This window comes from Lepisosteus oculatus, chromosome 11 (assembly GCF_040954835.1).
Source record: "Lepisosteus oculatus isolate fLepOcu1 chromosome 11, fLepOcu1.hap2, whole genome shotgun sequence".
Lineage (NCBI taxonomy): Eukaryota > Metazoa > Chordata > Actinopteri > Semionotiformes > Lepisosteidae > Lepisosteus > Lepisosteus oculatus.
In genome coordinates, this window is record NC_090706.1 from 32,768,130 (window position 1) to 32,782,477 (window position 14,348).

Genomic DNA, 14,348 nt, shown 5'->3' on the forward strand with positions numbered 1-14,348 from the left:
ACTTACTGTATTTGACAAGGCTATCTTGTTACTTTGCTTTTGCCTTTTGGGAGTCTAATTTAATATTTTCCTGATCCATAATAAACTAATTCATCATTTCCATGTCTCCTACTATTTTGTCTTTTATTTTCCTTACACTTCCAATAATGAGACAAAAACTGTCTCATTATTATCTTTACTCTAATCAATTAATTTTGTCCCATTGGTCTGTCCAAAGCTTCAACCCTGTTTTCATGTACAGTATGTAGAGAAGATGGGAAGATGCTTTTACAAGCTTTGCTGGTGGAAATTGGAAAGGAAAAGAGTCCAACAAGTCCAATAAGTGGAGACATTTTGCGGAGGTCTTCATCCAGCAGTCGAAAGGCTGTGGATGATATGGAAGTGTATAAATATAAAGCACTTTAGAGCCTAGACTTTAGAGAAATATTTCCTTTGTCCCTCAAACGTGAATCTGGAAATGTATGAACTTCTTTACCACAGAATTGAATTGGATTAAGTGGATTACGGCAGCTATACTGTACATAAAGGCAGGCTGACAGACATATATGGCAAAGAGTTTTGTAAGTAGGTTTTTTTTATCCCTGGCATCTAATTAGACAATTTAAATTTTCTTAGTTTTGAGCAGCTAATGTTTGCCATGCTTACAATTGTGAGGAAAACCCCAGATAAATACCTCTTTGTTACGCCACGCCCCTGGAGGACTCGTCATTCCACCTCGCATTCCAACACAGTTCCCAATTAGCCCATTTACCTCGGCCTATTTAATGCTGCTTCACACTCTCCCCTGTGCTCAGTATTAGGTCTTCCTGCGATTAGTTACGTCTTGGATTTGGGCTTCCTGACCCTGGTTTTTGTTTCCCGACTACGTCTCCTAGTTTTGTTTTGGTACTTTGTTTATGGTTCTTTCTTAGACTCTCGGCTTCCGGCTCCGCTTCTGATTTTGTGACTTTTGCACCGGTTTGTTTTCCTCCGGCTTTCGGACTTCGGACTGTTAAATCGACTACGCCTCTGGAGTTCGTCCTGATTTTCCTGCTTAGGGTCCTCATTAATATTCCGTAACACTCTTTCACTATTCAAAAAGATCAAATTCAAGCAGATTTCACTGTGTGCATACACATCATAATGGAATTAAAAGTCTACAGATTGCTTTAGCTAAGTATTATGAGATAAAAGTTTTTAAATACTACCACAAACTCTTGTACGATGTAAGAATTATGGGCAACGTGTATATATGTACAGTATGATATGAAGTGAAGATACGAGCTTTTTATTAGGCTATGTGTGACGCTTATGAGTTTATCTCTGACATCGAATGAAAAAATAAAATAAAATCGGAGGAAAACCTAAAATATTGCCTTACATGCAATTGTTGTTTTTGCTGCGAGACACGTGGTGTCACTGTTATCCAAGAAAATCGTATAAAGGAAAAACATTATAGTATATTACCATCAGCTTCTTCGTCGACGATTCTTACCCTATCAGAAAGCAGAAACGGGGTATCGTGCGCGTAGCAAACAAGGGAGACGGCTAGACTGCTTTATGTACATCTAGGCCTTGGAAATTACCCGATACTTAGGTATAAAACAGTAAGTGGCCGTCTACACATTTTTCTTCCAAGAAGAAGGAAATTATTTTTGTTGGACTGTGCTGCCCATTTGTGCTTGAAAAGCGTAATGCTGGTCGTCATGGGACACGCATATCACAGAAGAAAACGAGAGAATCGATGGACATTCCTGTATTTCATCTTCGGAGTGCTCCTCTGGAAAAGGACTACGGCTCAAATACATTATTCCATTCAGGAAGAATTAAAAATTGGCACTTTCGTTGGAAATATTGCAAAGGATATGGGCTTTAACATCGGACAGTTAGCTGACCGGAATCTTCGTATTGTGGGGGGATCAAAACAGGAGCTTTTCCAGGTAAATCAAAAGGACGGTGCTTTGTTTGTGAATCAGAATATAGACAGAGAGGAACTGTGTGGTAGAACCGTTCCATGTTATGTTAGCCTTAAGGCTGTCGTAGAAAACCCTCTTGAAATACATCATGTAACCGTGGAAATTACAGATGTAAATGACCATTCTCCCAGCTTTCCGGACAAAGAGAACAGGCTGGAAATCTCCGAGTCTGCAATGCCGGGTGCTCGATTCCAATTAGAGGGGGCGAATGACCCAGATGTTGGTTTAAATGCCCTGCGCTTTTATAAACTGAGCCACGACGAACATTTTCAGTTAGAGACAGAGGACCTTAGCGAAGATGTGAAAATCCCAGTTTTAGTGTTGCATAAACCTTTGGACAGGGAGCGTATTCCAGTACACAGGTTGCTCTTGACAGCCTGTGACAACGGAAACCCACAGAGATCTGGGGCTCTTAACGTTACTGTCACGCTGCTAGATGTCAACGACAATGCTCCTGTGTTTGATCAACAGAAGTATTCGGTTACGTTAAAGGAAAATGTTCCGATCGGCACTACTGTAGTGCGGGTCAGCGCTTCAGATCAGGATGAGGGCGTCAACGGAGAGATCGAATACACTTTCCGTAATAAATTCAGAAGCAGGGCGTCTGAGCTTTTTGATTTAGACAGAAAAACAGGCGAGATAAAAGTTAAGGGCTTGATCGATTTCGAAGAAAAGCAGGTTTACGAGCTTAACGTGCAGGCGTCAGACAAGGGGCATGTTCCTTTAACTACTCATTGCAATGTGTTTGTTAAAGTGGAAGATGTGAACGACAATAGGCCCGAAATAGATATCACTTCTTTGTCGAGTCTGATACCCGAGAATGCTCGTCCTGGCACTGTCATAGCGCTGATTGGAGTTAGAGACCTGGATTCTGGAACAAACGGCCAAATTGCCTGCACTGTTTCGGAAAACACATCGTTTGAGTTGAAGCCGTCATCTGAGGACAAATTTTATTCTTTAGTGACAAAACGGTATTTAGACAGAGAGTCAAAACCTCAGTATGATATAACTATAACTGCAAAGGATTTAGGAAGTCCTTCGTTGTCGTCTGCCAAAACCATTCAAGTGGAGTTATCAGATGTTAATGACAACAGTCCGATATTTTTTAAAAATCCATATACAATGTATCTCTTCGAAAATAACGTCCCAGGTGCCTCAGTATTCTCAGTAAGTGCGTCGGATGCTGATGAAAATGAAAATGCCCGTGTATCTTATGCTCTGGGAAATGGACAGACAGACCAAACTGTAACATCTTTCTTAAACATCAACTCGGAAAACGGAAATATTTATGCTTTAAAAAGTTTTGACTTTGAAGAGCTCAAGAGCTTTCAATTTCACGTTACAGCGAAAGACTCTGGCGTGCCGTCGCTAAGCAGCAACGTCACAGTGAACGTTTTCATTCTGGATCACAATGACAATGCTCCCGTGATCTTGTCTCCTTTAAATTCTAACAGGTCAGCTGGAGCTGTTGAGGAAGTACCGCGCAGTGTGAACGCAGGTTATTTAGTAACTAAAGTGAGAGCTTACGATGCAGATATAGGGTACAACGCCTGGTTATCCTTTTCGCTGCTCCAGGTTACGGACCCCAGTCTCTTTAGCTTAGAGCGCTACACGGGAGAAATCAGGACACTTCGTTCAATCACGGAAACCGACGACATCGAACATAAAATGATCGTACAAGTAAAAGATAATGGGAACGTTTCTCTATCGGCTACAGCAACTATACTGATTTCCATAGTCGAAAGGGGAGAATCTTTCGCCGTTTCTGATCTTCAAACTCCAATGAAGCCAGAAAAAAGCAACAATTTAACTTTTTACTTGATGGTGACCCTGGGGTGTGTTTCTGCTTTGTTCGTGATCAGTGTATTCACCTTGGTTATAATGCAGTGCTCCAGAAAATGTTATTCTTCTGAGTCCTCGAAAAATACAAAGTATGCGGAAGTCAGCGGGAACGGAACTCTCTGCCACAGTATCCAGTACAGAGGCGGAGAGAAGCGCTACATGTTAGTGGGACCCAGGACGAGTATTGGCTCTATGCTCGGCGTGGGAAGCAATGGAAACACGCTAGTCGTCCCAGAGAACGGAAGGAGAGCTTCGGGAGAGGTAAGCTATGGTTGAACTTCAATGTCAGTTTGTGCACACCCTATTTTGCTAATCGTAACTCCATCCTGTCATGACCCTTTCAATGATCACAGAAAGTGGACGAATATCCAAACGGGGAAAGTTCTTTGTTATATCATGTCTCAGGTAAACTCAAAGACGCAAAGGAATACCATTCAACATATTTTGGGTAATAGTTTGTAGGTAATAGGTAAGCTGGCTTGAATTGTTGTATAAAATGTATTGGAACTTCATTATGTTTTCCTACACATGCTGGGAACGGTTTCTTTTATGATCTCAGAGAAAAGGATGTAGTTAAATTCTGGTTTTCTTGGTTCTGGGTTTCAAAGCAGGACCTGTCTGGATTAGAAATGTGTTTTCTGTACTTATAATGGCGAAATATCATGCACCCAGTGGTTTGTGTATAATTCGATGTATGCAGGAGTTTCTGAATGTGAGCTTTTAAAGTTTTAATTACATACAGTCTTGTGTTTGTTCTACGATATATTTTGTCCTTCTGTTCATAGTGATTTTGAATCTTGATAAAATTATACACATGAAAAAAACTATACAAACGGTATTATTGTACAGAGAATGATACGATTTTAATTAAGAACAGATCTCTAAGAAATTTTGATTCTTTAAGAAAAATTATTGCAAAATTAAGAACATCTTCCAGACAACGAGAGCTTAAGTGGAATCTAGAATAATTTATTTTGAAGACAATAGAGCTGTTTGTGCGTAAAACCTAATTTAGCAATCCTTAAGACAAGAAAGCAATTTGTAGTGTTTTGCTTTGGCCACACAGTGTCACTATCATCAAGGTTTACGTTAAAAACTCAAACCCTGCCCTTTGTAGGAGTAGCCTTCATCACACAATACACAGAAACAGACGAAGTCGTGTGGAGAGAGAAACAAGGTTCATTTTAAGGCCTGGGATAATGTGTTATGGTACGATGATGTACTGTAACTCAAACGGTTATTGGAAGTAGATATATATGCCATTTGCAAAGGAGGAATATTTCTCAGTGTGTTTTATTGTTTGCCGTTGATATTTGTGGACTGTTTCGCTATGAGATACTGCGGACATAAAGAAAGATGGGAATTTCGGACATGTCTCCATTTTGCGTTTCTGTTATTTCTATGGGAAAGGACTTCGGCTCAACTCCGTTATTCCATTCAGGAGGAGGTTAAACAGGGTACTTTTGTGGGAAATATTGCAAAGGATCTGGGATTAGATTCCGAACAAATAGCGGACCGTCGGCTTCGCATCGTTTCTGGAACACAAAAACAGCTCTTTCAGGTAAACCTAAAGGACGGCGCTTTACTTGTTAATCAAAATATTGACAGAGAAGAAATGTGCAGTAAAATGTCTCAGTGCTTTGTTAATATAAAAGCTGTTGTAGAAAATCCTCTGGAAATCCACCATATAACAGTAGAAATTGTGGATGTTAATGACTATACACCAAGTTTTCCAAACAATGAGAAACGAATAGAGATCTCGGAGTCCGCAACACCAGGAGCTCGATTTCAGTTAGAAGGTGCTCATGACCCAGATGTTGGTTCAAATTCTCTGAGATTTTATAAACTGAGTCCCAATGAACATTTCCAATTGGATGTGCAGGGCCTTAGCGAATACAATAAAATTCCATTTTTAATTCTGCAAAAACCTTTAGACAGGGAACGCATTCCTGTGTATAACCTGCAGCTGACCGCTTTTGATGGTGGTAAACCACAAAGATCAAGTACTCTTAACATTACAATCATAGTCCTTGACATCAATGACAATGCGCCAGTATTTGATCAGCAGAAGTATTCGGTAACACTGAAAGAAAACACTGCAATCGGTACATTTATCATACAGCTAAATGCATCAGATTTAGATGAAGGTGCCAACGGTGAGGTTGTGTACTCCTTCGGTAATATGTTCAGGAGCAGAGTGTCTGAGCTTTTTGATTTGGACGGTAGAACTGGACAAATCAAAGTCAAGGGTTTAATCGATTTTGAAGAGGAGCAGGCTTATGAGATTAACGTGCAAGCATCTGATAAAGGAGCCGTGCCTTTAACTACGCATTGCAGTGTTTTTATAAAAGTAGAAGATCTGAACGACAACAGGCCGGAAATAGAAATCACTTCTTTGTCCAGTCGGATTCCAGAAGACGCGCGCCCCGGTGCTGTGATAGCTCTGATTGGTTTAACGGACCGTGATTCTGGTACGAACGGCCAAATAAAGTGTACCCTTTCAGAAAACCTTCCTTTTGATTTGAAGCCATCGTCCGAAGACAATTTCTACTCATTAGTGACAAAGCAGCAGTTAGACAGGGAGTCCATTCCTGTCTACAATATTACAATAACCGCGAACGATTTAGGGATTCCTTCCTTATCATCAGCTAGAATCATCAGTGTGGAGTTATCCGATGTAAATGACAACAGTCCCAGATTTAATCACGATCCATACATATTATACTTATATGAAAATAACTTCCCAGGGGCCTCCGTATTCTCGGTTAGTGCATCCGACTCAGACATAAACGAAAATGCCCTTGTTTCATATGAACTGGGAAATGGACCGATGGACGGAACAGTAAGATCTTTCTTAAACATCAATTCGGAAAACGGGAATATTTACGCTTTGAAAAGTTTTGACTTTGAAGAGCTTAAAAGCTTTAAATTCCAAGTCGTAGCCAAGGACTCTGGAGTGCCATCGCTGAGCAGCAATGTCACAGTGAATGTTTTTATTCTGGACCAGAACGACAATGCTCCCATGATTTTGTCTCCCTTAAATTCTAACGGGTCTGCTGAAGTTGTGGAGGAAATACCCCGGAATGTAAATGCAGGTTATTTGGTCACTAAAGTGAGGGTTTACGATGCGGATGTAGGATACAACGCCTGGTTATCGTTTTCACTGCTCCAAGTTACGGACCCCAGTCTCTTTAGTTTGGAGCGCTACACAGGAGAGATACGGACACTTCGGTCATTCACGGAAACGGACAGCACCGAGCATAAACTGATCATACAGGTAAAAGACAACGGCAACGTTTCCTTTTCAGCAACAGCAACGGTGCTTGTTACCACAGTCGAGGCCACAGAATCGTTTGCGATTGCTGATTTTAAAAACATTGCTAAAAATCAGGACGAAAACAATGTAACGTTTTATTTAATTATCACATTGGTGTCAGTTTCAGCGCTTTTCTTGATTAGCATCTTTGTTTTGATAGCAATCCAGTGCTCTCGATCTAGAGCCTATGCTTCAAAGTGTTCTAGGGATAAAACTTACGCGGAAGTCAGCGGGAATGGAACTCTTTGCCACAGCATCCAGTACAGAGCCGGAGAGAAACGCTACATGTTAGTGGGACCCAGAACGAGTATAGGCTCTATGCTCGGCGTGGGAAGCAATGGGAACACTCTGGTCATCGCTGAGAACGGAAGGAGAGCTTCGGGAGAGGTAAGTCGTGCTTGGTTACATCACCCTCAAATACAACTTTGTCAAACCTACTTTTTAAATAATTTCTTCGAGATTAAGTTTGTCCATGTACTTGAATTAGGTTCCATTTCTTCTAGAGGTTCCAAAGTATCTGACGGTTTTGTTCGCCCCGAACACGAGGGCAGGTTGTCTTAATTTACATTTATACAATTCAACTCACCGATAAGACGAGGTGCGTTTGTAAACACCAAATTGGTCCTGATGGCGTATACTGTATACTTCCTCCGTGCAACTCGCAAAACCTTTTTTTTTCAGTCCGATGAGACAATGGCTTAAATAGTTTGACTTCGTGGACATTATCAAAAAATTACTGTCACAACAGCTCTGACATCTTTTCAGAAATGTCTTCTAGCATAAAGTTGAACAGCAGCTGGCAATGCAGACCTTCGATACAGTACAGTAGGTTGCCTTTTATGATCAGGAATTGATAGCCAGGAATTGATTTTTGGGTGGGCCTGTGCAAAAGTGGATGGCCCGGGCTCTAACTGACCGTCCTGCCAGCATAGGGGCACCACTCCAATTTACAATGCAATCTTCGAGCGGTATAATCAAACAGAATTAGCGGAACCTTATATATATATACCTACTGTCTTTCTCTCACACACACAGGTTAAGCAACAATAACCTAGGCTGCCGAACGCTACTGTGCCACGGAGGACACACACAAAAAACCAACGTATTCATTAGAGAAAGGAGCGGAGACAGTTATATTGCAAATAAAATATGTATTTATTTCGAAGAGTATGGGACATTGTAAATCAATAAAGACGTTAAAAAATAAGCCGATGTAGTAATTTTTCAAATAAGTAAAGCATTTTAAAAATAGATTATCATTGACAGTAACAAGCCGATCCACCTGGCGCTGCTTCCTTGAACAGCTTCCGTGATTGACTGGCTGCGATTTGGTGAAGACTGAGAATCGACACTCTGATTGGGTAAAGCGCCACACCGGAAGTTAACAGTGTGTGCTTTATCCATGAGCACGATGGATATACAGTAACACATCCATTGCAAGAGAAGTCGCACTAACGTCAAAATTGAAAAGCATACAAAGAATGTCATGAAATCCATAGGGCGTTCAGGACTCCGATAGCATGTCATGCTCGATAGGAGTGCGTGCATCACGATCACATCGCGATACCCATTGCGACTAGCACATCACTGTCATGATGCCACTGTCGCCACATTAGTCCATATATAACATACCCCGACAAAACGCCCCCGCCCCCATGTTGCGACATGGAGCCCGCATATCGCATACCCCGACAAAACGCCCACCCCCATGTCGCGACACGGAGTCCACATACTGTATCGCAATATGACAAACCCCCAACCCCCCCATGTCGCGACATGAAGCCCGCATATCGCGATATGACATACCCCCGGCAAAAATGCCCCACTCCATGTCGCGACATGAAATACCCTATATCACGATATGACAAGCCCAGCCAAAACGCCCATTTCCCATGTCGCGACATGGCCTTCATATATCGCGATATGGCAAAAACTGTCACGCCCATGTCGCGACATGAAACCCGTATATCGCGATATGACATACCCCTGACAAAATGCCCGTCCACCTGTCGCGACATGGAGTCCATATGTTGCGATAGGACATACCCTGACAGGATATGCTGACCCAATGTTGCAACACAAAGTCCATCTATCCCGACACGTCCTATCTGGGTGTATCATGTCCTGATATGGGACTTTGGCAAGGAAGCAAGTGCCAGTCGTGAGATCCATGCGATATATATGGGGTCCCTATCATAATATGCTGCGGAGGTATTGTCGCGATGGTATCCCACAGTTACGCATTTGGCAACAGCATGTCACGGTAGGGAAAGAAAGGAAAACGTGCCTAAGAAAATAAAAAACATAGATCTTACAATCACAGTGATTTTACATACATTACAACCACAGGTTTATGTCATAGATCGTTAACTTGTTGGCATGCGTCATGTCTTAGTATTATTCACATCTAAGGAGGCTCATATGTTTATGGATATTGATTGTCTTTAAAATGTTAAGGGTAACAGCTGTCTGTGTGGGGGGGCAACGTCACGGAGCTTTTAACTTGCCTTTAAATATTCAGCGGACTTGAGCATAAAATACCAGAAGAACGTGCACGTACGTATGATTTCAGAGGTTGGAGTAAATGCATCGCACCATGGGTAATATCGAGTGAGGCGCCATGAGAATAACAACTGCGAAGGTATTAAAATATTAAGTTCTGAAGATCTTGTTTGATCCTTCATGATGCTTTTAAACTTGTATGAAGTCTACGAAATTTGTATTCTATTTTCGATGCCAAAAGACACCTAATTTGGAAATTCGTGACTTTCCACAAGAATTGTTTTAGTCGCATTATAGTGCAAACCAATTCATCGTACCTTTAATTGCAAGAATGGTCTGCTAATAAAAGCGTCAAATACATACTTTGGATGTGTTTTAGCTCTGTAAACGTCATTCACCTAAAAATACTACAGGGCATTTAGAGGCGAGCTGAATAGTTATCTGTAAAATGCACACTCGCGTCTATCCGTCAATATTATCTTAATGTTATTCATGCATTCCAAAACTTGTAATTTGTTTACAGGAGAAATGTTAAAACCTCTTCCTGCTTAACTCCTACAGGTTGAGCATGTATCGAGCTGCTACAAGCAAACGCGTGCACTGCCCTTATGTTCCAGAAACCCTTATTTTCGGGGGGCCAGGCTGTACTCCTTAAAACCCAAGATGCCTGTAGCGTCTTCTTTTTTTCATGACTGGTCTGGTCATCTACAGGCGGCTTTTTGAAAAACGTAGATATATGCATTTGTTTTACCATGTTGGCTAACAAACCAAAAACCTAGTGCTAGATAGCTCTAAGAGGGTCTGACGACAACGATAGCCAATTAGGCTACGGCTAAGCTTGCACCGCACCACCACATTTACATAGTTTTCTTATTGGGCACAAAGATACTGCGAGCCTATAGCAAATCACATACTATGAAAAAAAAATAAAACGTAACATTAAAAAGCAAATCATGTTACGCAAACAAGGGGAAAAAATCGTAAATTACTTTGGACTGATTGGGTAGGCCTAGGATCAATCGTGGCTACGCCACTGCCTCTTCTACTGTACAGTATGTACTGATTTAGAGATTATCCTCGAATTGGAGCATTAATAGACTAGTACATTAATATTGCATTCAGATTTGCAACGCATGGTGTCACTGTTGTCAAAGACTACAGTTAAATAAGCGTTTTAACTTTGTAAGCCCTGCCCATCCCAGAGCCCTATTTTTTTTCTCGCATCGGAGAGTAGGAAAATAATGTGGACGGGGAAGGACTCCATCTGATATCGCGGCCTGAAAACATGACTTCCTTATCTGGATATTCCTAAAGAACTGGGAGACATGGATACAGTATTTCGAACAAGAAGAAAAAATAATGTCGAATAGAATCTGATTTGCTGGCAATGGCTTATTGAATATTTTCACCATGCGATATATCCCTCAAAGAGAAATGTGGGAATACCGGTGGTCGTTTCTTCATTTCACATTTCTGTTTTTTCTCTGGGAAAGAACTTCAGCAGATATACGATATTCCATTCAGGAGGAAGCTAAGCAAGGAACATTTATTGCAAATATCGCAAAGGATCTTGGAATTAATGTCAACAGCCTCACAGATCGAAGGTTTCGCATTGTTTCGGTATCAAAGCAGGAACTTTTTCAGGTAAATCTAAAAGACGGCTCTTTGTTTGTTAATGATATTATAGATAGAGAGGAACTCTGTAGCAGGAACGCTCACTGTTATATTAACCTTAAAGCTGTAATCGAAAACCCTCTCGAAATTCATCATGTTATAATAGACATTGAAGATATAAACGATCATTCCCCGAGTTTTCCAGATCAACATAAACGCTTGGAAATCTCAGAATCCTCTTTCCCCGGAGCTCGATTCCAATTAGAAGGTGCACATGACCCAGATGTTGGTTTAAATGCCTTGCGCTTTTATAAACTTAGCCAAAACGAACACTTTGAATTGAAAGTAGAAGACCTTAGCGAAGATAGTAAAATTCCCATACTGGTACTGCAGAAACCCTTAGACAGAGAGCATATTCCGGTACACAATTTGCAACTTACAGCATTTGACGGTGGAAACCCACAGAGGTCTGGTGCGCTAAACATTACTGTTATTGTTCTCGACATCAATGACAATGCTCCTGTATTTGATCAACAAAAGTATTCAGTAACCTTGCGGGAAAACGTCCCACTTGGTACCTTTGTGGTACGAGTAAATGCATCTGATCTGGATGATGATATTAACGGAGAGGTAGAATACTCATTTGGCAGTACATTCAGAAGCAGAGTGTCAGAGCTGTTTGATTTGGACAGTAAAACTGGGGAAGTCAGAGTAAAAGGAATGATCGATTTTGAAGAAAAGCGGGCCTACGAGATTAATATACAAGCTTCCGATAAGGGACTTGTGCCATTGGTTACTCACTGCAATGTGTTCGTAAAGATTGAAGATGTTAATGACAACAGGCCCGAGATAGATGTGACGTCTTTGTTTAGCCTTATTCCTGAAGATGCGCGTCCTGGTACTGCGATCGCGCTGATCGGCGTTACGGACCTAGACTCTGGGAAGAACGGTGAAATAGTTTGTTCGTTAGACGAAAACCAGCCATTTGATTTGAAGTCAACATCTCAGGAAAACTTCTATTCCCTTGTGACAAAAAGGCATTTGGACAGGGAGGCCGTGCCTCAGTATGATATAACAGTAACAGCAAGGGATTTGGGAACCCCTTCCCTATCTTCTCATAAAACCATTAGCGTGGAGTTATCAGATGTTAATGATAATAGTCCCACATTTTCACAGGATCCATATACATTGTATTTGTTTGAAAACAATGTCCCGGGTGCCTCTGTTTTCTCTGTAACTGCCTACGATCCAGATCAAAACGAGAATGCTCATGTTTCCTATTCATTGGGCAATGAATTTGTGGAGATAATTTCATTTTTGAATATCAATCCCGATAATGGAAACATATATGCGCTAAAAAGCTTTGATTTCGAACATGTTAAGAATTTCAAATTTCATGTTATAGCAAAAGATTCAGGAATTCCGTGTCTGAGCAGCAACGTCACGGTGAATGTTTTTATTCTGGATCAGAACGACAATGTTCCGGTGATCTTGTCTCCGTTAAGTGCTAACGGATCTGCTGAAACTGTGGAGATTCACCGAAATGTCAATGCTGGTTATTTGGTTACCAAGGTACGAGCTTATGATGCCGATATAGGATACAACGCCTGGTTATCATTTTCACTGCTCCAAGCTACTGACCCCAGTCTCTTTAGTTTGGAGCGCTACACGGGAGAAATCAGGACACTCCGTTCTATCACAGAAACAGACAGCAGTGAGCATAAACTGATCATCCAGGTAAAAGACAACGGCAACGTATCTCTTTCAGTAACAGCAACTATACTTATGACCATTGTTGAGAGTATGGAGTCTTTTGCAGTCTCGGATGTCAACAATGCAGCTAAATCTCAGGACGGAAATAACTTAACTTTTTATTTAATTGTTACATTGGGGTCAGTTTCATTTTTATTTGTGATCAGTGTACTCACGCTGGTTACCATGCAGTGTTGCAGATCACGGGACTATTTTGGTAAATATTCTCCGGATACAAATTACGCAGAGGTGAGCGGGAATGGGACACTTTGCCACAGTATCCAGTACAGAGCCGGAGACAAACGGTTCGTGGTCGTTGGGCCCAGAATGAGTATAGGCTCTACGATTGGCTTGGGAAGCAATGGTAATACTCTAGTCATCGCGGAGAACGGAAGGAAAGCGTCAGAAGAGGTATGGTTCTGGTTATTTCATGATTTCTGTCCTTTGCATTACCGACTTGTTTGGCAATTGTATTAAGAATGCTTCAGTGAGTTGTTTTATTTTTTCGTGGCGTAGTTTACTTTTGCAAAGTAGCAATGTTCCACAAGATCCCAACGCTTTCATAACTGTTATTGTTAGTAATAATACATTCATGTAATACAGACTCCAAAGTAGATTCTGAAATAATTGAATTGCTGTTTGTGATGGTGGCTGCCGATTGCTAATGCACGACTAATGTCACGACAGATGAACTTTTGATATCGTTTTATACGAAGTGACTAAGAGAAATGCCATTAATTTTCACTGCATTTATGTTTAGTGGCGCCAGCACCACTGTGTTTAATTTTAAAGATGGAAATATTTCACTTTGAGGTCTAAAAATAATTCACAGAATACCTAATGCGTTCTCTTATACAAATTAATGTATTTCATTTAGTGACAGCTTTGAATTGCACATTTTATCAATTTCTGACAAAATACTCCGGTGCCCTACTTTAAAAAAAGTAGGTTCTGTCTACTCCTCTGCATTTATATTATTTATTCCTCAGATAATATATACACAATTCAGTTTTTTTTCTAATCCACTTTATACAGAAACCACGATCTTACTGAAACCTAAAATGTTTTCGATGTGAAGTTTTTCTACAAAAACCATTGTTAATAAAGGTTAGTATATTTGTTTAATCGTGAAATGTTACCAATGTTATGTTTTATTTGTGGTTTAAAATTGGCATGATTGATATGGTAGAAAGTGAAGATGTGTAAGCGACCCAACACATAGTAACAAGTAGAGGTTAATTCCACCCTGAAAGGTAGAAAGAAAATAAAAAAAATATATAAGAATTCAAAGGTGGGCCCATAATGACGGTTTATCTTATGTAGGTTTTGCAGCAGAAAACCAACATTTTTTGCTCTCCAGTATGGAA

General features: G+C 40.7%; 1 protein-coding gene across 3 annotated transcripts in view; it reads left to right on the forward strand.

Annotated features, from left to right (window-relative positions):
- The first annotated feature begins 1,500 nt into the window (after positions 1 to 1,500).
- Positions 1,501 to 14,348, forward strand: part of LOC102683315 (protocadherin alpha-C2-like) — a 166,407-nt gene continuing 153,559 nt past the window's right edge. Inside the window, exon 1 of one of the 3 annotated variants that reach the window (XM_015349732.2) lies at positions 1,501 to 4,058. In XM_015349732.2, coding sequence (XP_015205218.2) covers positions 1,674 to 4,058 — 2,385 coding nt within the window. In that variant the 5' untranslated portion in view covers positions 1,501 to 1,673. Of the gene's footprint in view, positions 4,059 to 4,953; positions 7,501 to 10,865; positions 13,393 to 14,348 lie in introns of those variants that run through there. The other 2 variants (XM_069196125.1, XM_015349742.2) reach the window with 2 other exon arrangements.